The sequence below is a fragment of the Oratosquilla oratoria genome, chromosome 13 (assembly GCF_046742065.1).
Source record: "Oratosquilla oratoria isolate Oo_2021 chromosome 13, ASM4674206v1, whole genome shotgun sequence".
In the NCBI taxonomy this organism is placed as follows: Eukaryota; Metazoa; Arthropoda; class Malacostraca; order Stomatopoda; family Squillidae; genus Oratosquilla; species Oratosquilla oratoria.
The window spans coordinates 22,371,837-22,397,959 of NC_134789.1; the positions used below are offsets into that span (position 1 = coordinate 22,371,837).

General features: G+C 40.8%; 1 protein-coding gene across 11 annotated transcripts in view; it reads right to left on the reverse strand.

Moving 5' to 3' along the window:
• Nucleotides 1-2,111: 2,111 nt before the first annotated feature.
• LOC143032344 (ribonuclease P protein subunit p25-like protein) overlaps nt 2,112-26,123 on the reverse strand; it is an 82,203-nt gene continuing 58,191 nt past the window's right edge. For 10 of the 11 annotated variants that reach the window (XM_076196929.1, XM_076196935.1, XM_076196933.1 and 7 more), the window contains one exon: nt 2,112-2,439. In XM_076196929.1, coding sequence (XP_076053044.1) covers nt 2,160-2,439 — 280 coding nt within the window. In that variant the 3' untranslated portion in view covers nt 2,112-2,159. Of the gene's footprint in view, nt 2,440-7,763; nt 7,924-26,123 lie in introns of all 11 variants that reach the window. The other variant, XR_012967103.1, reaches the window with a different exon arrangement.

Genomic DNA, 26,123 nt, shown 5'->3' on the forward strand with positions numbered 1-26,123 from the left:
CAATTTACAAAGGAAAGGGGGACAAGTGTGAGTGTAGTAGTTACAGAGGGATCAGCTTGTTGAGTGTAGTTCAGAAGACTTATGGGAGGGTTTTGATTGAGAGGATTTGGAGAGAAACAGAGGGAGTAATTGGTGAGGAACAGTGTAGGTTTAGGACAGGTAGGGGTTGCATAGATCTGATTTTTGTGGTAATACAGATATGTGAGAAAGCTATAGGAAAAGATAAGGATGATTTTTGGTCTTTTATGGATCTGGAAAAGGCTTAAGACAGGAAGGTACTGTGGGAGGTATTGCAGATATATGGGATAGGAGGAAAGCTTTTAAGAGCAGTCAAGAGTTTTTACAAGAGTAGTAGAGCTTGTGTTAGGATTACAAATGGAAAGAGTAAGTGGTCTGAGGTAAAGGTGGGACTTCATAAGGGATGTATTATGTTGCCCTGGCTGTTCAATTTATACATGGGTGGGGTGGTGTGAAAGGGTGGTGCAAGGGTAGTGGGTCAGGGATTGGAGATGGTTAAAGAAAATGGAGAAAAATGGGAGATAAGCCAGTTATTGTTTGCTGACGACATTGCACTTGTAGCAGGATCAGAGGAGTTGAGGAAATTAGTGACAAAGTTTGGGAAGGTGTGCGAAAGAAGGAAGTTGAAGATAAATATGGGTAAAAGTAAGGTGATGAGATGTACAAAGTGGGAAAGTGGCAGCAGACTGGAAGTGAGTATTAAGGAAGAGAGACTGGAGGAAGTGGATAGTTTTAGATACTTGGGTGTAAATGTGATGGGAAAGGGAGGAGTGGGGGTGGAGGTAGAATGTAGATTGAGAGAAGTGAGTAAATGCATTGGGGGATTAAAAAGCGTAAGGAGAAATAGACATTTGGGAATAGATGCTAAGAGGAGATTGTATGAAGATGCAATTGTGCCAACAGCACTGTACGGGGCAGAAACATGGAACATAAGAGAGGAGTTTGAATGTTTGAGATGGGGTGCCTGAGAAGTATGATAGGGGTTACTAGGCTGGATAGAGTGAGAAATGAGGAGGTGAGGAGGAAAATGGGAGTGGAAAGGGAGTTGGGAGATAGGGTTGATGAAAGAGTATTGGGATGGTTTTGGACACATGGAAAGAGTGAGTGAAGACTAGTAAAAGAGGTGTGGAAGGCAGAGGTGGAAGGAGTGAACAAGACGGGCTGACCTAGGATGAGGTGGATGGATGGGGTAAAAGGGGCATTGGGAAAGAGGGGAATGTCTGTTGAAGAGGGACAGGAGAGGTCAGAAGATAGGGGTGAATGGAGAATGGTTATGTATGGATGATGCTGTGATGAATGAGGTGGAGTGGGTGGGGGGTGGGGGTGAGGGAGTATGTGTGAGAAATAAATTGATGCAACCCAAAGGGATTTCTCCCCGTCTTCTCCTTTTCTGCATGAAGGGATGGAGAGGGGGTTCACCGATTTAATGAAGCAGCCTTGCTGTGGATGTGCTGTGTCTTGCGACACTGCTTCTGACCCAGGGCAGTGGGCAAGATGTGGGGATGACCTGTCATCCAGGAGGTGCCAAGATAAGAGGGAGAGAAAAGGGTTGGGGGGAGTGGAGTATGTTGGGGATGAAATGGGTGGGAGTGGTTTTTATGCCTTTGTTTTTTTGGCTACCTCCCTTATAAGGGGGAAAAGGCCTTTGGTATGTGTATGATATGAAACTTGAATTGCTCACCACAATTATATGAAATGTAACACTAACACAAATTTATCAGTTGAAAATTGCAACCTTCTTACCTCAGTGCTGGCTTCTTTATGATTTCTGTCAGCCTTGGCATTTCAGTCTGTTCACAGATGTTAACCTTTCCACGTGTTACCTTCAGCTTCATTGATCATGCACATTATCCTTGATTCACTTCATTTCATTATCTAGTGCTTATGTACACATATTCCCTGGCTTAAACTCAAGAGCTCAACTGGTGCTGGCTTTGCTACTATATGTGCAGATTACTTTGCTATGATTTAATTTTTCCATCTTTTTCTAGATACAAAGACTACTCGTGGTCTTCATAGCAAGAGCGTTTCTTATTGTTCATCATATTTGCATTCTTGGGACGCGTACTCATGTGAAAGGAATAATACATATATTCAAATAAAACTTTTATTAAAATTTATGTACCCAAATAAAACTTTTATTATGATGTACTTTCTGGATTATTCCTGTGGTCATTACTGGTGTTTTCTACTTTATTTCTTTCACTATAAGAACTCCCTCTCCCCCTGGACCTCCCTCTACCATAATATCCTCTTGCCCCTTGTTCTGACCGACTATATCCAGCTTGAGCATCATTATTAGGATTCCAAGACCTTCCTCCATGATTTCCTCTTTGGGGCTTCTGACTGTTTAAATTCCGACGTCTTTTCACCTTAATTGGTTGCCACATTTCTTCTGCAGATGATCTAGGAGCTTGATATCTGTTGGAATATTAAATTTAAGTACAAATGGACATACCTAAATTTTACTATATTGTAATAAGCAGGAAAAAAGCTACACCTATGTAAATATATGCATGTTGTATTTACAGCTATATTATATACCCAAAATATACAATACAGTCATTCCTTAACAGACATCTCATCATGCAGTTTTTAAAATACACATGAGAAACATATACATATTTTTTAAAATACACATATCACTACTAGAAGATATACATGGTTTTGACCATTCACAGGTTACCAAAGTTTCAAATCATGCATGGCTTGAAATATAGTTTTCCATATAGATGCATAAATACTTGGAATGGTTTAGCAGATTTAACCCAAGCTGGAATAATAGAGGATTTCAAATCTAAATATGATGATTAGAAATCAAGGATATAGATTAAGTTGGAACTATACATGAATACTGAGGCTAAGTATGATATACTGGAGACTAAGATATTTACCTAGTTGTATCTTATACTTGTGATGTCCCATCTTTGTATCTCTCCATATCTAGTTTGCTCTTAAATTCTTGTATTGTTTTTGCACACATTGTTCTTTCGTCCAATATGTTCCATTCATCCACCTCTCTGTGGGGAAAGCTGCTCTTTTACAGGTCTCTTCTATAATTGTCCTTTTTGAGCTTCTTTCCATGTCCTCTTGTTTCTCTTATCCCAATTTAGTAAGTCTTCTCTTTCAAGGACTTCCATGCCTTTCATAATTCTGTAGATAGTCAACAAGTCACCTCTTCCTCTTCTTTGTTCCACAGTTGGCAACTCCAATTTTAACAATCTTTCTTCATATGAGAGTTTTGATAATTCTGGGGCCATCTTCATAGCTGCTCTCTGAATTCTCTCAATCTTCTTTATATTTTTTTTGTACTGGGTGACCATAGTGTTGCTGCATACTCCGATTTAGGCTTTATCAATGTGACTAGTATTTTCTTTACCATATCTTCATCCAAGTGGGTAAAAGCCACTTTTATTGATCTTAGCAAGTTATAGGTTTCACTGACAATTTTGTTGATATGTTTGTCAGGAGACGTATCTTTTGTGATGATCACTCCCAGGTCTTTTTCAGATCCTTCTTTCTTTATTTCTTTTTCACCAATTTTATATCATCCTGATATCCTTTTTTTACTTTTTCCAAATATCATTATGTTAGGATAGGAAATAAACCAATAAATGGATTGATTGGGAAGTGTGGAGTTCCAGGAAAAAAAAATTGTGGAGAGTTGATGGTGATGTGTCTCGAAAGAGACTTGATGATAGCAAATACAATGTTTCAAAAGAAAGAGGGTGGTGGATGGAAGGGTGGTAGACTGAACATTAATGGACTATATAGTGGTAACCAGGAGTATAGTAGGAAGAGTTAAGGATGTACATGTTCTAAGGTGAGACAGTGGGGGAATATCAGATCATTTTTTGGTGGAAGGTAAGTTGAGAGTGGAGGATAGGTGGAGAAAGAGGAAAAGGGCAGAAGGTCGGGGGGTACTTAGAGTGAACTGCTTAAATGAGAAAGAAAAGGAGACCTCAGCAAGACTATTGTGCAATCATTTTGACTTCAAAAGTTCATCTCTCATTAACAAGCTATATAAACCATTAGTTCATCTACATTTGGAATATGCTGTTTCTGTATGGTCATTGAATCTCGTCAAAGACATTGACAGATTGGGAAAAGTACAATGGTGAGCCACAAAATTGATTCCAAATATAAAAAATAAATCATGAAAACTGACTAAAACATATGAATCTGTTTTCCCTAAAAAAGCATAGACTCAGAGGTGACTTGATACAGGTCTTTAAGATTCTAAAGGGAACTGACATCAAAAGTGACAAAATTTTCACAATGAATAAGAATCTGAGAAGAAATAACGGTTTCAAACTGTCAGGAGATAGATTTAATTTGGAAGTGGGTAGAAACAACTTTGCCAACCATGTAGTTAATGACTGGAATAAACTTCCTGCACAGGCAGTGCAATGAAGTTCAGTTCAAAGCTTAGATTTATTTAGATAAACACCTAAGCAAGTTTCTGTTATGACTGCCATTTATATTATATCATTTGTTTACTTGTTTGCTATTATTTGTCTTTTTATCATTATTTGCTTGATTTTCATTTATTTAGTTATCTGAGTGAATGTGAGGGGGCAACCTAGGATGAGATGGATGGATGGGGTGAAAGGGGCTTTGGGGAAGAGGGGAATGTCTGTTGAGGAAGGACGGGTGAATGGAGAATGGTTGTATATGGATGATGTTGTGATGCATGAGGTGAAATGGGTGGGGGGATGGGGGGGTGAGGTAGTATGTGTGAGAAAAATTTGACGCAGCCCAAAGGGATTTCTCCCCGTCTTCTCCTTTTCTGCATGAGGGGATGGAGAGGGGGGTCGCCGATTCAATGAAGCGGCCTTGCTATGGATGTGCTGTGTCTTGCGACACTGCCTCTGACCCAGGGCAGTGGACAAGATGCAGGGATGCCCCGTCATCCAGGAGGTGCCAAGATAAGAGGGAGGGTGGAGGGGAGTGGAGTGTATTAGGGATTGAATGGGTGGGAATGGTTTTTATGCCTTTTTCTTTTTGGCTACCTCCCTTGTAAGGGGGAAAAAGCCTTTGGTATATATATATTAGTTATCTTTCAATTTATTATTATTTACTATTTACCTATTTGTTTATTATTCAACTATGCCTATGCATTTATTTTATTTATTACTATTTATATTATTATAATTCTTATTTTTTTTTTTATCTATCATTATAATTTTTTTCCCACATCTGATCTAGTTATGGACCAAAAGGTCTCCAGTCAGTATGCTCCTCCTTTGTAATCCTTTGTAAAAAGAGTATAAGAAGAAGCTTAGAGAGGAGTGGGAGGGAGTGAAGGATAGACTAGAACTAGGAGTGAAGGAGGAATCGGGATGTTTCAAGGAGGGAGTCATAAGATGTGCAAAGATGGTGTGTGGAACAAGGAGGACAGGAGGAAATAGAAGGAAGGGTGGTGAGTGGTGGGATGAGGAAGCAAAGAAGGGTGTAGAAGAAAAGAAGCAAGCTTTCATAGATTGGTTACAAATTAGGACAAGGGAATCATATGAGAGGTACAAAGTAACGAGATGAGAAGTAAAACATAAGATAAAGGAGGCAAAAAGGAGAGCAGATGTGAAATGGGGTAAGAGTATGACAGAAAAATGTTTTGGAAAGAAATTAAGAGAGGAAGAGGAGGCGAATCAATTAAATAGGAAAAGGTAAAAGGTGCAGATGGAGAGATGATAATGGAAGAGAAGGCAGTGAGAGGAAGGTGGGCAGAGTATGTATGTTTAAGAGAGGGTAGAGTGCCGGAGGACTGGAGGAGTGCCTGTATAGTTCCACTTTACAAGGGAAAAGGGGACAAGTGTGAGTAGTAGTTTCAGAGGGATCAATTTGTTAAGTTTAGTTCAGAAGGCTTATGGGAGGGTCTTGATTGAGAGGATTAGGAGAGGAACAGAGGGAGTAATTGGTGAGGAACAGTGTGGGTTTAGGACAGGTAAGGGTTGAGTAGATCAGATTTTTGTGATAATACAGATATGTGTGAGAGCTACAGGAAAAGGTAAGGATATATTTTGGGCCTTTATGGATCTGGAAAAGGCTTATGACAGGGTAGACAGGAAGGCATTGTGGGAAGTATTGCTGATATATGGGAGGAAAGCTTTTAAGAGCAGTCAAGAGTTTTTATGAGAGTAGTAGAGCTTGTGTTAGGATTAGAAATGGAGAGAGTGAGTGGTTTGAGGTAAAGGTGGGACTTCATAAGGGATGTGTTATGTTGCCCTGGCTGTTCAATTAATACATGGATGGGGTGGTGCGAGAGGTAAATGTAAGGGTAGTGGGTCAGGATTGGAGATGGTTGAAGAAAATGGAGAAAAGTGTATGATAAGCCAGTTGTTGTTTGCTGACGACATTGCGCTTGTGGAAGGATCAGAGGAGAGATTGAGAAAGTTAGTGACAGAGTTTGGGAAGGTGTGCGAAAGAAGGAAGTTGAAGATGTGGGTAAAAGTGAGGTGATGAGATGTACAAGGGGAGAGAGTGGCAGCAGCGGACTGGAAGTGAGTATTAAAGGAGAGACTGGAGGAAGTGGCTAGTTTTAGATACTTGGGTGCAAATGTGGCAGGAAAGGGAGGAGTGGGGGTGGAGGTAGAATGTAGATTGAGAGAAGTGAGTAAATGCCTTGAGAGATTAAAAAGTGTAATGAGAAATAGACATTTGGGAATGGATGCTAAGAGAAGATTGTATGAAGGAGTGATTGTCCTGACAGCACTGTACAAGGCAGAAACATGGAACATAAGAGAGGAGTTTGTATGTGTTTGAGATGAGGTGCCTGAGAAGTATGATAGGAGTTACTAGGCTGGATAGAGTGAGAAATGAGAAGGTGAGGAGGAGAACTGGGGTGGAAAGGGAGTTGGGTGATAGGGTTGATGAAAGAGTATTAGGATGGTTTTGGACACATGGAAAGAATGAGTGAAGAAAGACTTGTAAAAGAGGTGTGGAAGGCAGAGGTGGAAGGAGTGAACATGAGGGGCTGACCTAGGATGAGATGGATGAATGGGGTAAAAGGAGCATTGGGAAAGAGGGGAATGTCTGTTGAGTAAGGATGGGAGAGGACAGAAGATAGGGGTGAATGGAGAATGGTTGTGTATGGATAATGCTGTGATGCATGAAGGGGACAGGGTGGGGGATGGGGGGTGAGGGAGTATATATGAGGAATAAGTTGATGCAGCCTGAAGTGATTTCTCCCCATCTCCTTTTCTGCATGAGGGGACAGAGGGGAGGCAACCAATTTAATGAAGTGGCCTTGCTGTGGATGTGCTGCTTCTAACCCAGGGCAGTGGACATGACATAGGGATGACCAGTCATCCAGGAGGTGCCAAGATAAGAGGGAGGGAAGAGGGTAGAGGGGAGTGAAGTATGTAGGGGATGGAATGGTTGGGAGTGGTTTCTATGCCTTTGTTTTTTTTGCTACCTCCCTTGTAAGGGGGAAAGAGCCTTTGTTATATGTATGTACTTTCCACTTCTGACTCCATTCCCAAACCCTGTTCAGATCTCTCTGTAGTGAGTCACAGTCCATTTCAGTACTCACTTTCTTCAACAATTTTGCATCATCTGCAAAGACGCTCATGTAACATTCCACTCCCTCGTCCATGTCATTCACATAGATGGCAAACATTATTGGAGCCAACACTGATCCTTGTGGGCTCCACTAATTACCTCTCCCCAAGTAGAAGTTTTACCTCTGAGCACCACCCTCATTTTTCTTCCATGCAAAAAGGCCTCCATCCATTTCAATTGTTTACCTTGTATCCCTCCTATGGTTTCCAGTTTTCTTAATATTTTTTGAGTGGGACTTTATCAAAAGCTCCTTTCCTTATACATTAGGTAAATACACAGCTTGACAGTGCAGTGGTACTGCTCTCAGCCACTGATTCAGCAATCAAGTTTGAGTCTGGCCAAGGACTGGAAAAAAAAAAAAAAAAAAAAAGTCAGCATCACTGCACTGTAAGCCAGCATTCCAGCTCTGGTGGGCAAGGAACTGTGTGTATTTACCTAGTTGTATCTTACTGGAAGGGGAGCTACACTTGTGGTGTCCCATCTTTCTATCTTGCAGTGTCTAAATTGTTCTTAACCCCTTCCATACGGTGCCGCACACGTAGGCGTCATGGACTTGGATCTCGGTGGCAGCAGCCAATGCCAGCCGTACGACGTGTCATAATAATACTCGCATCATAAAATATAGTCACCGCTTATATCGATCATTCTCTCTTCACCCGTGAATTTTGATAACCATAGAAAATGCGATTACAAAAGAATTAGAAAGAATGTCATTATGGAGGGGCGACTACAATAAATATAATCAAGACGCCGATATGGCAGCCTCGCGAATACACTCGCTCCCCATGACGCCTACGTGTGCGGCACCGTATGGAAGGGGTTAAATTCATGTATGGTTTTTGTACACACTATCTTTTCATCCAGTTTGTTTCATACATCCACTACATCTGTGAGGAAAGCTGTTCTTTTTCAGGTCTCTTCTATAACTGTCCTTTTTTAGCTTTCCATGTCCCTTTGTATTTTTCGTATCCCAATTTAGTAAGTCTTCTCTATCAAGGATTTCCATACCTCTCATGATTCTATAGTCAACAAGTCTCCTCTTTGTTCCAGGGTCAGTAACTCTAGTTTTGACAATCTCTCTTTGTATGACAGTTCTGAAAGTGTGGGGGCCATCTTCATAGTTGCTCTTTGGATTCTTTCAACTTTCCTAGTATTCTTTTTAGTACTGGGTGACCATAGTGTCACTGCATACCAGTCTTGGCCGTATCAGTGTGATTAGTATTTTCTTCATTTCTTCATCCAAGTAAGTAAATGTCACCTTTATTGATCTTAGCAAGTTATAGGTTTCTCCGACAATTTTGTTTATCTGTTTACTCCCAGGTCTTTTCAAATCCCACTTTCTTTACTTCCTTTTCACCAATTTTATATTGTCCTGATATCCTGTTTTTACTTTTTCCAAACTCCACTATATTACATTTCTTAATGTTGAAGTTCACTTCCCATTTCTGACTCTATTCCCAAAGTTTGTTCAGAATTCTCTGTAGCAAATCACAGTCTATTTTAGTGCTCACTTTTTTCAACATCTTTTCGCCATAAGCAAAGAAGCTCATGTAACTGTCCACACCCTCATCCATGTCATTCACATAAATACCAAACATTATTGGAGCCAGTACCGATCCCTGTGGAACTCCACTAATTACCTCTTCCCTCATCTTTGAGCTCTATTATTTTTCTTCCATGCAAGAAATCCTCCATCCATTCCAGTAGTTTACCTTGTACCCCTTCTATGGTTTTCAGTTTTCTATGTGGCACTTTAGCAAAAGCTTTTTGTAGGTCTAGGAAAGCACAATCAGCCCATCTGTCCCTTTCCTGTGTTATATCTAATAATCTTGAGTAAAAACAGATCAGATTTGTGGCACATAATCTTCCTTGTCTGAATCCAAACTGTCTCAGGTTTAGTATGTTGTTCTCCTCCAGATGTTTTGTCCATCTATTTTTGATAACTTTTTCACAAATTTTGGCTATAGTACTTGTACAGTAAACTGGTCGGTAATTTGTTGGGTCTTCTTTGCTTCCTTCTTTATATATTGGTATGATGTTGGCCTTTTTCCAGTCTTCTGGTATTTTTCCTTCTTTAAGTGAGCATCTTATTATATATTTTGCCTACCAATTCTTTACACTCCTTTAGTATCCAGTTTGCAATTCCATCCAGGCTATGCAATTTCCTGACATCAAGGTTTCTTATTTGGTCCATTATTTCTGCTTGTGTTGCTATTATCTCCTCCATAGGAGGAGGATATCACTTCTCGCCCTTCATCCCAATGCCATACATTTTCTCTAGTGAAAACCAACTTGAATTGTTTACTAATGACCTAAGTCATTTCTATATCTTCTGTGTATTCTGTGTTCCCTTGGCATAGTTTCTCTATTTCCTACTTGTTTTTCAATTTGCTGTTCACATATCTATAGAATAGTTTTGGTTGATCCTTACATTTTTCTGTTATGTCTTTTTCATAATTTCTTTGGTCTTCCCTACATATTTTAATATATTCATTTCTTTCATTGATCAGATTTGTGGCACATGATCTTCCCTGTCTGAATCCAAACTGTCTCAGGTTTAGTATGTTGTTCTCCTCCAGATGTTTTGTCCATCTATTTTTGATAACTTTTTCACAAATTTTGGCTATAGTACAGGGGGTCACCGCAATTCGACCATTCACAATTCAAATTATCGCAAATTCGACAGTAGCTAATTTATACCCAACCTTCAAGGTTTGACAGCCAGACTCGATAATTCGACATTCAAATCTTGTGCGCCACCCACCCGGTTGAATTTGCCGCCACTCCCGATGTGCCACTCTGTCTCACTCTCGCCCCAGCCATCGTCGTGGCAAGCCGTGCTCCGCTGTTCCACCTCCACCATGTTGCGCAAATCCACCTCCGGCCCCACCCCTAAGAAACACATTTTCCTGCCTTTCAAAGATAAGCTTGAGCTTATAAGAAAGTGTGAGGCAGGTATGGCTCATTCTGCCGTTGCAGCGGAAATGGGTGTCCCGAGATCAACAGCATCAACGATTTGGAAGAACAGGGACAAATACTGCCAAGCCGCTGCATCAACATCTTCCATGACTTCCCTTGTTCTCCGTGGCTCAAGGGACTCCCGTCTCGACATGATGGAGGACATGTTGATCAAGTGGATAGATGACAGGACACAACGCAAGATGCCAATCAGCATGGGGCTCGTGCAGGAGCGTGTCTTGTCATTGTGTCACCAACCACATAGGCCACACCACCACCACCAACCAAGGAGGCAGCACAGCCAACCACTGAGGCCACACCACCATCACCAAGGCGGAGTTCATCAATGACACGCTTCAGGGGATTTAAGGGGGAGGAGGAGGAGGAGGTGGAGGAGCTAGGTTTGTAAGTCCAGTAAAATGCTCTTTTCATATATTCTGCTGAGTGTTTGTACTATGTGTGTGTGGGAGATGGGTTTATCTTTAAATAAAAGTTAGCTTTTTATTGCAAGTGTTTTTATTTCCAAAAATGTACTATACAGCAGCTTAATGTGTTTAATAATTAAAATTAGATATAAATGAAGCCTTTAATAATATTACTGATTTAGTCTAAGTCAGTGTTTTTTAGAGGTCATAGTGATATTTTGGGAGGGTCTAGGCTGGAGGTCGGTCCCTATCCCCCCTAATTACAATGTATTTCTATGGGAAAAACTGCATCATGATTCGACAAAACCCAGGTTCAACCGATGATAGACCGCCCCATCCCTGTCGAATTGCGGTGACCCCCTGTATTTGCCATTTTCTAGGATTTTTCTCTTTTTTCCATGTTTTCCAAGCTACATCTTTTTTTTTTTCCTCACTGCACCTTCTGTTAAACCAGCACTTAATATACACCTTTTCCTGTTTTTGTCTGGGGTATTGGCTGCTTGTTATTGTGGCAAAGTAGCATGCAGTCGATACTTTAGGGTCTATATGGGGCGCCCCTACGGACCAGAGCCACACATCATTTTGTCTATGATAGAAGAAATTCTGTTCATAGAGAAATGATGACACTTTTATACTACGACTGTCCCTCCGTTATGCTGTCCCCCAACCCCTTGTTGCTGTCCTGTACCATTTCTCTGAGTATTCTCTTTCTGTGATGGGGGAATTCCCTGTGGTGGGGGAAAAGAATACTGCCACTAAGTATCCCACTTGGATCGTAAGAGGCGAGAAGAAAGGGACGGGGAGAGGGACTAGGCATTCTTCTCCCTGTAGCCCCACGGGGCATATAACCTAAAAAGAAAAGTGAAGGCATAAGGGGTGCTGGAGGGCCTCGGGCCAGCACCCTAAGGTTTGGGTCTTTTAATGTGCGTGGATGTGGTACAGATGAGAGTAAAAGGGAAGAGATAGGTAGTATGTTTGTGAGAAGAAAGATGGATGTGTTGTCTTTGAGTGAAACTAAGTTGAAAGGGAAGGGTGAGTGTAAGTTTGGGAGTGTAAATGGGAGGTTATCAGGAGTGAAGAGAGGGCGAGGGAGGGAAGGGGTGGCTATTCTAGTAAGTGAGGAGATAGGTAAACAGGTAGTGGAGTGGAAGGAGGTTTCCTCAAGGATAATGTGGATGAAGGTGAAACTGGGAAAGGAGATGTGGGTCTTTGTAAGTGCATATGGACCTGGCAGTGAGAAGAGCGTGGAAGAAAGGGAGGACTTTTGGATAGATTTAAATGAGTACATAGAGGGTTTAGGAAGAAATGTCAATGTAATAGTACTGGGAGACCTTAATGCTAGGGTGGGAAATGGTCCAATCGATGGAGTGGTTGGGAAGTGTGGAGTTCCAGGAAAGAATCGTAGTGGAGAGTTGATGGTGGAAATGTGTCTAGAAAGAGAGTTGATGATAGCAAATACAGTGTTTCGGAAGAAAGTCAAGCATAAGTACACATGGGAGAGGGTGGTGGAGGGAAGGGTGGTAGATAGAGCGCTAATGGATTATGTAGTGGTAAATAGGATTATGATAGGAAGAGTTAAGGATGTACATGTGCTAAGGGGAGAGGGTGGGGGAAAATCAGATCATTTTTTGGTGGAAGGTAAGCTGAGAGTGGAGGATAGATGGAGAAAGAGTAAAGGGACAAAAGGTAGGGAGGTTCTTAGAGTGAACTCCTTGAATGAAAAGGAAAAGGAGAAGGAGTACGAAAAGAAGCTGAAGGAGGAGTGGGAGGGAGTAAAGGATGGAGCAGAGATGGGTGTGGAGGAGGAATGGGGATGGTTCAAGGAGGGAGTCTTAAAGTGTGCAAGGATGGTGTGTGGAACAAGAAGGACAGGGGGAAATAGAAGAAAGGGTAGTGAATGGTGGGATGAGGAAACAAAGAAGGTTGTAGAAGAGAAGAAGCGAGCATTCACAGATTGGTTACAAAAGAGGACGGGGGAGTCATACGAGACGTACAAAGAAAAGAAAAGAGAAGTAAAGCAAAAGGTAAAGGAGGCAAAGAGGAGAGCAGATGTGAAATGGGGTAGGAGTATGACAGAAAATTTTGAAAGTAATAAAAAGATGTTTTGGAAAGAAATTAAGAGAGGAAGAGGAGGCGAATCAAGTAGGGAAGAAAAGGTAAAAGGTACAGATGGAGAGATGATAATGGAAGAGATGGCAGTAAGGGGAAGATGGGCAGAATATTTTAGGGAGTTGCTAAATGTGAAGGAGGATAGGGAAGGAAAGATTGCTGCAGTGGGAAATGCAAAGAAAATGAGAGTGATGAGTGAGGAGAATGGAGGAGAAATAGGGAAGGATGAGGTGAAGGCAGTTGTTAAGATGATGAAAGCAGGTAAGGCACCTGGTCTGGATGGATGCCATGCAGAATGTCTGAAAAAGGGAGGTTCAGTGATGGTGGACTGGTTGGTGAGGTTATTTAATGTTTGCTGGAGAGAGGGTACAGTACCGGAGGACTGGAGAAGTGCTTGTATAGTTCCTCTTTACAAGGGAAAAGGGGACAAGTGTGAATGTAGTAGTTTCAGAGGGATTAGCCTGTTAAGTGTAGTAGGGAAGGCTTATGGGAGGATCTTAATTGAGAGGATTAGGAGAGGAACAGGAGTAATTGGTGAGGAACAGTGTGGTTTTAGGACAGGTAGAGATTGTGTAGATCAGATCTTTGTGGGAAGACAGATATGTGAGAAAGCTATAGGAAAGGGGAAGGATGTTTTTTGGGCTTTTATGGATCTGGAAAAGGCTTATGATAGGGTAGACAGAAAGGCACTGTGGGAGGTTATGCAGATTTATGGGATAGGAGGAAAGCTTTTGGGAGCTGTCAAGAGTTTTTATGAGAGTAGTAGAGCTTGTGTCAGGATTAGAAATGGAGAGAGTGAGTGGTTTGAAGTAAAGGTGGGACTTCGTCAAGGATGCGTTATGTCGCCCTGGCTGTTCAACTTATACATGGATGGGGTGGTGCGAGAGGTGAATGTAAGGGTAGTGGGTCAGGGATTGGAGATGGTTAAAGAAAATGGAGAAAAGTGGGAGGTGAGCCAGCTGTTGTTTGCGGACGACACTGCGCTTGTGGCAGGGTCAGAGGAGGGATTGAGGAAGTTGGTGGCAGAGTTTGGGAGAGTATGTGATAGAAGAAAGCTAAAGATAAATGTAGGTAAAAGTAAGGTGATGAGATGTACAAGGGGTGAAAGTGGCAGTAGACTGGAAGTGAACATTAAGGGAGAGCGACTGGAGGAAGTGGATAGTTTTAGATACTTGGGTGCAAGTGTAGCAGGAAAAGGTGGAGTGAAGGTGGAGGTAGAATGTAGATTGAGAGAAGCGAGTAAATGCCTTGGTGGATTAAAGAGTGTAATGAGGAATAGACATTTGGGAATGGATGCGAAGAGGAGACTGTATGAAGGAGTGATTGTGCCAACAGCACTGTATGGGGCAGAAATGTGGAACATAAGAGAAGAAGAGAGAAGGAGTTTGAATGTGTTTGAGATGAGGTGTCTGAGAAGTATGGTGGGGATTACTAGGCTGGATAGAGTGAGAAATGAGGAGGTGAGGAGGAGAACAGGGGTGAAAAAGGATTTGGGAGATAGGGTTGATGAAAGAATATTGGGATGGTTTGGACACATGGAAAGAATGAGTGAAGAAAGACTAGTAAAAGAGGTATGGAAGGCAGATGTGGAGGGAGTGAACATGAGGGGACGTCCTAGGATGAGGTGGATGGATGGGGTGAAGGGGGCTTTGGGGAAGAGGGGAATGTCTGTTGAGGAAGGAAGGGAGAGGACGGAAGACAGAGGTGAGTGGAGAATGGTTGTATATGGATGATGTTGTGATTGCATGAGGAGGAATGGGCGGGGTGGGGTAGTATGTGTGAGTAAATTTTGACGCAGCCCGAAGGGATTTCTCCCCGTCCTCTCCTTATATGCAAGGGGGGTCGCCGATTAAATGAAGCGGCCTTGCTGTGGATGTGCTGTGTCTTGCGACACTGCTTCTGACCCAGGGCGGTGGGCAGGGTGCAGGGATGACCCGTCATCCAGGAGGTGCTCAGATGAGAGGGAGGGTGGGAGGGGTGTGGAGTGTATTTAGGGATGAAATGGGTGGGAGTGTTTTTATGCCTTTCCCTTTTTGGCTACCTCCCTTGGAAGGGGGAAAAAGCCTTGGTATATGTATGTATGTATGTACATATTTATCCACCCCTCCATTATAGATTTCCATCAGAATCTTCCATTTTTCTTCCACTTATGTCTCTTCATTGTAGAATTTTTCTCAACTTGCTTCTTGAAAAAAATTATTAAATTTCATAAAGTCCATTTTACTATATACCAGTCTCTCTTTCCTGTATTTCTTATTTCTCTCCATGTATATTTTCTCTAGTTCTAGCTCAAATAATATGTGGTCAATCTTCCCAATTGGTGTCTTGTATTAAATTTTATCCACAATTTCAGGTTCTGATCTAGCCTCGATGGTTCTTCATTATTTCTATATCTCATATTTTCCTTTACCCATTGTGTTGTTGTATATTCCATAGTCATGTCAAGTAATACATTTCCCCATAATTCCTCTCCACCTTTCACTGTCAATCTCCCAGCAGATTTCTTTACAGTTAAAATCTCCCATAATTACCACATTTCCTCCATCTTTCAGCACCCCATTTCATGAAATCTTTGTATTTACTAACATTTTAGAGTAATCGCTCTCTCTCCAACAACCCATTTTCCGGGGCACATGAATTGCCACACTCTGTTTCATGTCATCTTCAACTCTTATCATGATCATATCCACACTGTTCCTTCCATTTGTAACTTTCATCACATTTAAATTTTTCTTAGCCAAGAACTTGAGTCCACCCTGTTTTTCCTATTTCTAAGCCAGTAATTATATAATTTATTTCCAACACTGTTTGGTGATAGTGGACCCCTTAATTTTGTCTCTACAATTGCCATTACATCTGACTTTGCTTCTGACAAGTAATCATTAAGCTCATTTAATCCTAAAATTAATCCATTTATATTAGTATAAGCCACTTTTAATTTTCTGCATTCTCTATCTTATTCTTTTTTTCTTTTGTTTCCTTTACTTGAAGGTACAATTTTCTCAGTCTCATGTCTAACACTCCAAAAGAACTTTTTCTTCATCTCCATTTTTTTTTTCTTTAGCTTTGCTTCTTAATGTTTTCTCTTTTTCTCTTTCCTCAAGGTTCATATCTCTTTTTATCCATACATCTTTATAGTGCTCAGTATTTACTAGCTTTCCTGTGGCCAATATCTCTTCCACTGCCCTTTGTGCCCTTAATTTGATCTTCAGGGGTCGATTTCCTTCTACATAATTTCCCATTCTATCCACTTCCTCTATTTCCTTTTCTAATTCTTCTTCATCTTGTACTCTCAAAACATCTAATGTTAATTTTTCTTCTTTGTCTCTCACAAACCTGTTTTTTCTTTTAGACCAAATACTACTATATGCTTCTATGACTGTTTCCTTAGCATTCTACTGCATTTGTTGCTTAACAATTTCCTTAAAACATACCTTATCCTTTTCATGATATTTTTCCATTCCTTCCTGAGTTGCTGTATCTTTTCCTCACCTATACTTCCTCCAATTTTTTGTCATTGCCTTCATTTGTTCATTCAATTCCTTTATGGTTGTACTATTTATGGTATCTTTGCTTTTCAATTTCTCATTTTCACATTTTACCTCAACCAATTCTTTTATTGGGGCACTCACTTCTCAATTTGTTTCAGCATTTGCTTTCTATTCACTAATCTCTTTGTAAAATAGATCTTGTTGTGCAATGACCCATGAAACTAAATCTTTCAAATCTTTCATTACCTTCTCCATGTCTATAATTCTTCTCAAGTTACCTCTTTCTTGTCTAAACCCAGAAAATGGCCTTTGTAGTTTTCTAATTATGGTTGTACTATTTACAGTACCTTTGCTTTTCAATTTCTCATTTTACCTCAACCAATTCTTTTTTTAGGGCACCCACTTCCCAATTTGTTTTAGCACTTGCTTTCTTTAATTCACTAATCTCTTTGTAAAATATATCTTACTGTGCAATGACCCATGAAACTAAATCTTTCAAATCTTTCATTACCTTCTCCATGTCTATGATTCTTCTCAAGTTATTTCTTTCTTGTCTAAACCCAGAAAATGGCCTTTGTAGTTTTCTAATGATCTCCTCAGGTCTAATAGAGTCTTTAAGCTCATGTTTACCTTGTGTTTCACTGCTTCGCCACCAGGAGTTTCATCTGGCCCGTTTTCATTTCCTTCTATCTTCTTTCAATACTCACTATTTTCACTGTATTAACTTACCTAGGGTACCTACAAGTGCTCCCCCTTCCCATCTAACACAACCTAGGTATCCTGTTATTGTAGCACTGATGAGAGGTCCAGTTTTTAATGTAGTCCCCAGGAGCACCAGTTGTTGATGTGTTGACAGGCTGACGATCAACATGTGTATATTTACCTAGTTGTATCTTGACGCAGCCCGAAGGGATTTCTCCCCGTCCTCTCCTTTATATGGGGGGACGGAGAGGGGGGTTGCCGATTTAATGAAGCGGTCTTGCTGTGGATGTGCTGTGTCCTGCGACACTGCTTCTGACCCAGGGCAGTGGACAGGGTGCAGGGATGACCCGTCATCTAGGAGGTGCTAAGATGGGAGGGAGGGTGGAGGGGTGTGGAGTGTTTTTGGGGATGGAATGGGTGGGAATGATTTTATGCCTTGTTCTTTTTGGCTACCTCCCTGGTAAGAGGGAAAAGCCTTGGTATATGTATGTATGTATCTTACAGGAAGGGGAGCTACGCTCATGGTGTCCCATCTCTATATCTTGCCATATCTAATTTCCTCTTAAATTCTTGTATTGTTTTTGCACACACTTGTTTTGTCTGGTACGTTCCATACATCCACCACTCTGTGAGGAAAGCTTTTTTTTTTTCTTTTTTTTTTCTTTTTTTTAGGTCTCTTCTATAACTGTCCTTTTTGAGTTTCTTTCCATGTCCTCTTGTGTTTCTCTTACCCCAATTTAGTAAGTTATTTCTATCAAGGACTTCAACACCTCTCATAATTCTGTAGATGGTCAACAAGTCACCTCTTTCTCTTCTTTATTCCAGAGTAGGTAGTTCTAGTTTTGACAATCTGCCTTCATATGACATTTCTGATAGTGTTGGAGCCATCTTTGTAGTTGCTCTCTGGATTCTCTCAAATTTCCTTATATTCTTTTTAGTACTAGGTGACCATAGTGTCGCTGCAATCTCCAATTTATGCCTTATCAGAGTGACTAATATTTTCTTTACCATTTCTTCATCCAAGTAAGTAAAAACCAGTTTTATTGATCTTAGCAAGTTATAGGTTTCGCTGACAATTTTATTTGTGTGTTTGTCAGGGAACATATCTTTTGTGATGATCACCCCCAGATCTTTTTCAGATCCCATTTTTGTTACTTCCTTTTCACCAATTTTATATTGTCTTGCATATCTTTTACTTTTTCCAAATTCCATTATGCTACATTTCTTAATGTTGAAGTCCACCTCCCACTTCTGACTCCATTCCCAGACCATGTTCAGATCTCTCAGACCTCACAGTCCATTTCAGTACTCACTTCTTTAACAATTTTGCATCATCTGCAAAGAAGGTCATGTGTATTTACCTAGTTGTATTATATGGGAAGGGGAGCTATGCTCGTAGTGATCCATCTATGTATCTTGCAATATCTAGTTTGTTCTTAAATTCTTGTATGGTGTTTGCACACACTATTGTTTCATCCTATTTGTTCCAAGCATCCACCATTATGTGTGGAAAACATTTCTTTTTTTTTCAGATCTTTTTCTATAAATACCCTTTTTGAGTTTCTTTTCATGTCCCCTTGTATTTACCTAATTATAGCATACAGAAAAGGAGCAACACTCATTGGGTCACACCTATTCTCTAATTTTTATCATACCTATCCTCAAATTCATGCACAGTTCCAACTTAATTTTTATCCTAGTTTTCCAATTATATCTAGATTTGAACTCATGTAGTTTGACTTTGGGCTATATCACCTTCTAAGCCATTACACTTATTTATGCATCTATATGGAAAACTATTTCTTCACATCCTTGAGACATGTAGTCTTTCTTAATTTGCTCCCATGACCTCTTAAAGCCCTCCCATCTTTAATAAGAACATCTCTTCTGTCAATGCAATCCTTTAAGTAACCCAAATATTGTAATCATATTGTATTCATGGAGAAACTGTCATGCACTGCCCAAGTCTGCCGCTCTTTTTTTTCTATTACAGCAGGTCACGGTGACCCAGATCTGCGCATTAAGCAATTATCGTCCCGTCAACAATCGACCTGACCTCTCACCTCACCCCCACAAGTTGCGATGCTCGCTCGTGCCCCCGATTTCTACGTGAGGTCGGAGTTAGCGGACGTCGTGACGCATGTCATTGTGTGTGTGTATATATGTGTATGCATGTATGTGTGTATATATGTGTGTAGATGTGTATGTACCATACTAACATGTAACAAAAATAAATAAATAATTTTTTTTTTTTTTTTCCCTTAAGGGAGAGCAACTCCCCATAAGCTTTGCTTCTCGCTCTCCCTTTTCAACTACCAATTTTGTAAAAAAAAAAAAAAATGTATATATGTATGTCTAATTGTATTTAATATTGTTGAATAAACCTATAATAATAATAATAATAATAAAAATAATAATATCTCCTCTTTCTCTTCGATTTTCAGTCTTCTGTCCTCTCCCGTCCTTCCTCAACAGACATTCCCCTCTTCCCCAAAGCCCCTTTCACCCCATCCATCCATCTCATCCTAGGTCACCCCTTCATGTTCACCCCCTCCACATCTGCCTTCCATACCTCTTTTACTAGTCTTTCTTCACTCATTCTTTCTATGTGTCCAAATCATCCCAATACTCTTTCATCCACCCTATCTCCCAACTCCCTTACCACCACCGTTCTCCTCCTCACCTCCTCATTTCTCACTCTATCTAGCCTAGTAACCCCTATCATATTTCTCAGACACCTCATCTCAAACACATTCAAACTCTTTCTCTCTTCCTCTCTTATGTTCCATTTTCTACCCCAAACTCCTCTTAGCATCCTTTCCCAAATGTCTATTTCTCATTACACTTTTTAATCCACCAAAGCATTTACTCGTTTCTCTCAATCTACATTCTACCTCCACTCCTCCCTTTCCTGCCACATTCGAACCTAAGTATCTAAAACTATCCACTTCCTCCAGTCACTTTCCCTTAACCCCTTTAATACGATGATGTCTACGTAGGCGTCACAAGGCGCATGTGGGTACGCGAGGATACCGATGTTGGCGTCTTGATTATATATATTGTAGTTGTACCTGCGTGACCCCCATACTCCGTAAACTGGCTTCATATTTTCTATGGTTATCAAAATTCATGGGTGAAAGAGAACGAGCAATACAGCGGTAACTTTATTTTTTATAATGCGAGTATTATGACGCAACATCGCACGTCTGACAGCTAATGCTGCCCGCGAGATTTAGGCCCAGAGTGAAGGGGTTAATGCTTACTTCCAGTCTGCTGCCACTTTCACCCTTTGTACACCTCATCACCTTACATTTACCCACATTTATCTTCAACTTTCTTCTTTCACACACTCTCCCAAACTCTGTCACTAGCTTCCCCTCCTCTGATCCTGCTACAAGCAGTGTCGTCAGCAAACAACAGCTGGCTCACCAACTTTTCTCCATTTTCTTTAACCATCTCCAATACCTGACTCACCACCCTTCATTTACCTCTTGCACCACCCAATCCATATATAAGTTGAACTGCCAGGGTGACATAACACATCCCTTATGAAGTCCCACCTTAACCTCAAATCACTCACTCTCTCCATTTCTAACCCTGACACATGCTCTACTACTCTCGTAAAAGCTCCTAACAGCTCTTAAAAACTTTCCTCCTATCCCGTATATCTGCAAAACCTCCGACAGTGCCTTCCTGTCTACCCTGTCATAATCCTTTTCCAGATCAATAAAAGCCCAAAAAACATCCTTACCTTTTCCTATAGCTTTCTCACGTATCTGTCTTGCCAAAAAAATCTGATCTACGCAACCTCTACCTGTCCTAAATCCACTCTGTTCCTCATCAATTACTCCCTCTGTTCCTCTAATCCTCTCAATCAAGATTTTCCCATAAGCCTTCCCAACTACACTTAACAAGCTAATCCCTCTGAAACTACTACACTCACACTTGTCCCCTTTTCCCTTGTAGAGTGGAACTATACAGGCACTCCTCCAGTCCTCCGACACTCTACCCTCTCTCTAAGAAACATTAACCCATTTCAATACGGGCCACATCGCACGTCATGATACTCGCATTATAAAAAATAAAGTCACTGCTCTATCGCTCGTTCTCTTTCACCCGTGAATTTTGATAACCATAGAAAATATGATGAAGCCAGTTTACTGAGTATGGGGGTCACACAGGTATGACTACAATAAATATAATCAAGACGCCGACGTCGGCATCTTCGCGTACCCACTTGCTCCTCATGATGCCTACATAGGCATCACCGTATGAAAGGGGTTAAATAACCTCACCAGCCAATCCACCATCACTGTACCTCCTTTTTTTTTAGACATTCTGCATGGAATCCATCCAGACCAGGTGCCTTACCTACTCTCATCATCTTAACAACTGCCTTCACTTCATCCTTCCTTATTTCTCCTCTATTTTCCTCACTCATCATGGTCATTTTCTTAGCACTTCCCACTGCAACTATCCTTCCCTCCCTATCCTCCTTCACATTTAGCAACTCCCTAAAATACTCTGTCCATCTTCCTCTTACTGCCCTCTTTTCCATTATCATCTCTCCATCTACACCTTTTACCTTTTCTTCTCTACTTGATTTGCCTCCTCTTCCTCTCTTAATTTCTTTCCAAAACATCTTTTTATTACTTTCAAAATTTTCTATTATACTTTTACCTCTTTTCACATCTGCTCTCCTCTTTGCCTCCTTTACCTTGTGCTTTACTTCTCTTTTCTTTGTACCTCTCATATGACTTCCTTGTCCTATTTTGTAACCAATCTGTGAAAGCTCACTTCTCTTCTACAACCATCTTTGTTTCCTCATCTCACCACTCACTACCCTTCCTTCTATTTCCTCCCATCCTTATTGTTCCACGCACCATCTCTGCACACTCTGTGACTCCCTCCTTGAACCATCCTCATTCCTCCTCCACTCCTAGTTCTACTCTATCCTTCACTCCCTCCCACTCCTCTCTCAGCTTCTTCTTGTACTCCTCCTTTTCCTTTTCATTTAAAGAGTTCACTCTACGCACCTCACTACCTTTTGTCCTTTTCCTCTTCCTCCACCAACTCTCTAGACATATCTCCAACATTAACTCTCCACTAAGATTCTTTCCTGGAACTCCACATTTCCCAACCACTCCATCAATTGGTTCATTTCCTACCCTAGCATTAAGGTCTCCCAATACTACTACATTGACATTTCTCCCTAATCCCTGTATGCACTTATGTAAGTCTATCCAAAAAGCCTCCCTTTCTTCTACACTCTTCTCACTACCAGGCCCATGTGCACTTACAAAAACCCACATCTCCTTTCCCAGTAAAATGTGGAGGATAGGGATTTGTGGTAGCTGTTGGGAGGTGCTAAGAAAATGACAGTGATGGGTGAGGAAAATGGAGGAGAAATAAGAAAAGATGAGGTCCAAGTAGTTATTAAAATGATGAGAGCAGGTAAAGCACCTGGGTTAGATGTGTGTCATATGGAGTGTCTGAAGAAGGGAGGCACAGTAATAGTGGACTGGCTAGTGAGGTTGTTTAATGTGTGTCTAAAAGAGGGTTGAATGCCAGAGGACTGAAGGAGTGCCTGTATAGTTCCACTTTACAAGGGAAAAAGGGACAAATGTAAGTGGGATCAGTTTGTTGAGTGTAGTTAGGAAGGCTTATGGGATGGTTTTAACTGAAAGGATTAGGAGAGAAACAGAAGGAGTAGTGAGGAACTGTGGGTTTGGGAAAGGTAGGGGTTACATGGTTTAGATTTTTGTAGGAAGACATATATGTAAGAAAGCTTTAGCAAAAGGTAAGGATGCTTTTTGGGCCTTTATGGATTTAAAAAAGGCTTATGACAGGTTAGATGGGAAGGCACTGTGGGAGGTTTTACAGATATATGGGATCAGGGAGAAAGCTGTTACGATCAGTCAAGAGTTTTTAAGAGAATGGTAGATCCTGAGTTAGAATTAGAAATGGAGAGAGTGAGTGGTTTGAGGTAAAGGTGGGGCTGCATCAGGGATGTGTCTTGTTGCCATGTCTTTTCAATGTGTGCATAGACAGTGGTGCAGGAGGCAAATGCAAGGGTAATGGACAGGGGATTGGTAATGGTTAAATAAAATGGAGAAAAATGGGAGGTAAGCCATTTGTTGTTTGCTGATGACATTGTGCTTATGGCAGGGTCAAAGGGGGATTAAGGGAGTGATGAAGTTTTGGAAAGGTATGCAATAGAAGAAAATTCAAGGTAAATATGGGTAGAAAGTGATGAGATGTACAAGGGGAGAGGATGGCAGCAAGTTGGAAGTCTGAAAGGAGGAAAGAGGCTGGAGGAAGTGGATAGTTTTAGGTATTTGGGGTCACATGAAGCAGGAAAAGAAGTTGAGGGAAATTGTAGACTGAGAGAAGCAAGTAAATGCTTTGGGAGATTAAAAAGAGGTCAGAGGGGGGATTAAGGAAATTAGTGATGGAGTTTGGGAAGGTATGCAATAGGAAAAAGTTAAAGGTAAATGTGGGTAAAAGTAAGAAGATGAAATGTACAAGGGGAGCAGATGGCAGTGAGTTGGAAGTCTGAAAGGAGAGTGGCTGAAGGAAGTGTATAGCTTTAGGTATTTGGGGTCCCATAAGGCAAGAAAGGGAGGAGTGGAGGTGAAGGTACATTGTAGATTGAGAGAAGCATGTAAATGCCTTGGGGGATTAAAAAGTGTGATGAGAAATAGGCATTTGGGAATGGATGCAAAGAGATATGAAGAGATGACTGTGCTGAAATCACTGTATGGGGCAGAGACTTGGAATTTAAGAGAGGTAGAGAGGAAATGTTTGAATGTGTTTGAGATGAAATGTCTGAGAAATATAGTTGGGGTTACAAGGTGGGACCAATAGAAATGAGGTGAAGAGAGCAGGATTGGAAAATGAGTTGGCAGATGGGGATGATGAAAGAGTATTGGGATGGTTTGGACACATAGAAAGAATGAGTGATGAAAGATTAGTAAAGGCGGAGTGGAAGGCAGAGGTGGATGGAGTGAACTTGAGGAGATGGCCAAAGATGGATGGATGGGGTGAAAGGGGCACTGAGCATTGGAGAAAGCAGGAGATGAGATAGGAGTGGAGAATGGCTATGTACAGATGATACTGAGATGCAAGGAAGGGAGGTTAGAGAGTGATTATGTGTGAATATTTTAACCTCTTCACTCTGGGGCACATCGCACGTCTGGCAGCAATAGCTGCCCGACATGCAATGTTGCGTCATAATAATTGCATTATAGAAAATAAAGTCAGTGCTCAATCGTTCGTTCTCTTTCACCCGTGAATTTTGATAACCATAGAAAATATGATGAAGCCAGTTTAGAGAGAATGGAGGTTACGTAGGTACGACTACAATAAATATAATCAAGATGCCAACGTCGGCATCATCGCGTACCCACTTGCTCCTCATGATGCCTATGTAGGCGTCACCGTATGGAAGTGGTTAACAGGTCCGTCGTGCTCGAGAACGAACTTCATCAATTATGATCGGAATTTTGCGAAATTTTAATATGTTATATATATACTGAGATGTTCACCACCAATTTTCATATAATTTGGTTGAAAAACAATGAATTAAAAAAAAACTTTTTTGAAAAATTACAAACTCTCATTTATCCATTGACTGAGCATGCTGCAAAAATACTACAAATGCTCTAGCAATACCTAAATAAAGTTCATACAGTTTTTTGAATTTCCTCTTAGTTTAGGAGAAAGAATTTTTTTTCTAATTTTTTTTTTCTTTTTTTTTTTTTTACATAAAATACAATATATTGACTTCTATCACAAAAAATGAAAAATGCCACAATATATAATTGGAAATTTATTCAGCTTTCAAATGATCCAAACCCCATTAAAATCGGCCAAGTAGTTATGGAGGAGATAGAAAAAATGTAGAGAAAAGTGTAGTTTTGAAGTTCAAAATACATTTCCCCGCATTTTTATATATTTCATTTAGATTTTTTTTCTCTGCGCCAATCTTCATGCAATCTATGTCATTCACATGTTATTATAAAGTGTAGCTGGTACCTGGTCCCCCCTTTTACGGAGGTATTAGCAGCTCAGAAGGCGAGGGTTTCAGGAGGCACCACCTCCCTCATTGTCGCCAGGTTCGCTTACTAGAAAGCTCCCGGGTGGAAATCGGAGCTGAACGACAGTTTTCTCTTCTTCTTTCTGGTCTTTGGTGTCCCTTTCCGTTCTGTGTTTTTGTCTTGTTCCTCAAGTGCTTTTGTACTGATGGGATTGACTCCAACCAAGTGAGAAAGATTATGTGTCCTTCCAAAGTTATGATCAATGACAGTCGCTCTTGTGACGAAAAGCACTTGAAGCATTTCAGTTGAAGAGGCACGTGATGGTACGTCACGCATGCTCGATGTTTGCGGTGACGTCATTTGAGAAAAGAGGATGTGGAGGGGCAGAGGAGTGCAGTAACGCGGTCAGCGTAGCGAGCCCAAGTGCGCAGCAGCACTGCTATGAGTCATCTCCAGAAATAACCAAGGCAGAAGTACACTCTTTCTCAATAATTTGATTCCGTTTCTTAGCTCTTTCATGAAATGCATGTTTCTTCTTCGAATGTTTAGGCATTCTTGAAATGATTACAGCTTGAAATAAAAATAAATAAAAGTTCTCCAAGGAGCGACAATTTGCTTTCTCAGCCTACTCACAATAATTCTCTCAGTTTACTCACGAGTGCGAAATGCTTTCCCCACAAGTTTCCAGCTAGTCTTTAATAGTGAATAATACATCACATTTGTGTCATTTTTATTGCAATGAAATAACTTAGTCGAACATATGTGCAGCGAAGGTGTACTGGGAAGTGGGGGGGGGGGTCACAAAAATAGTCATAACTCCT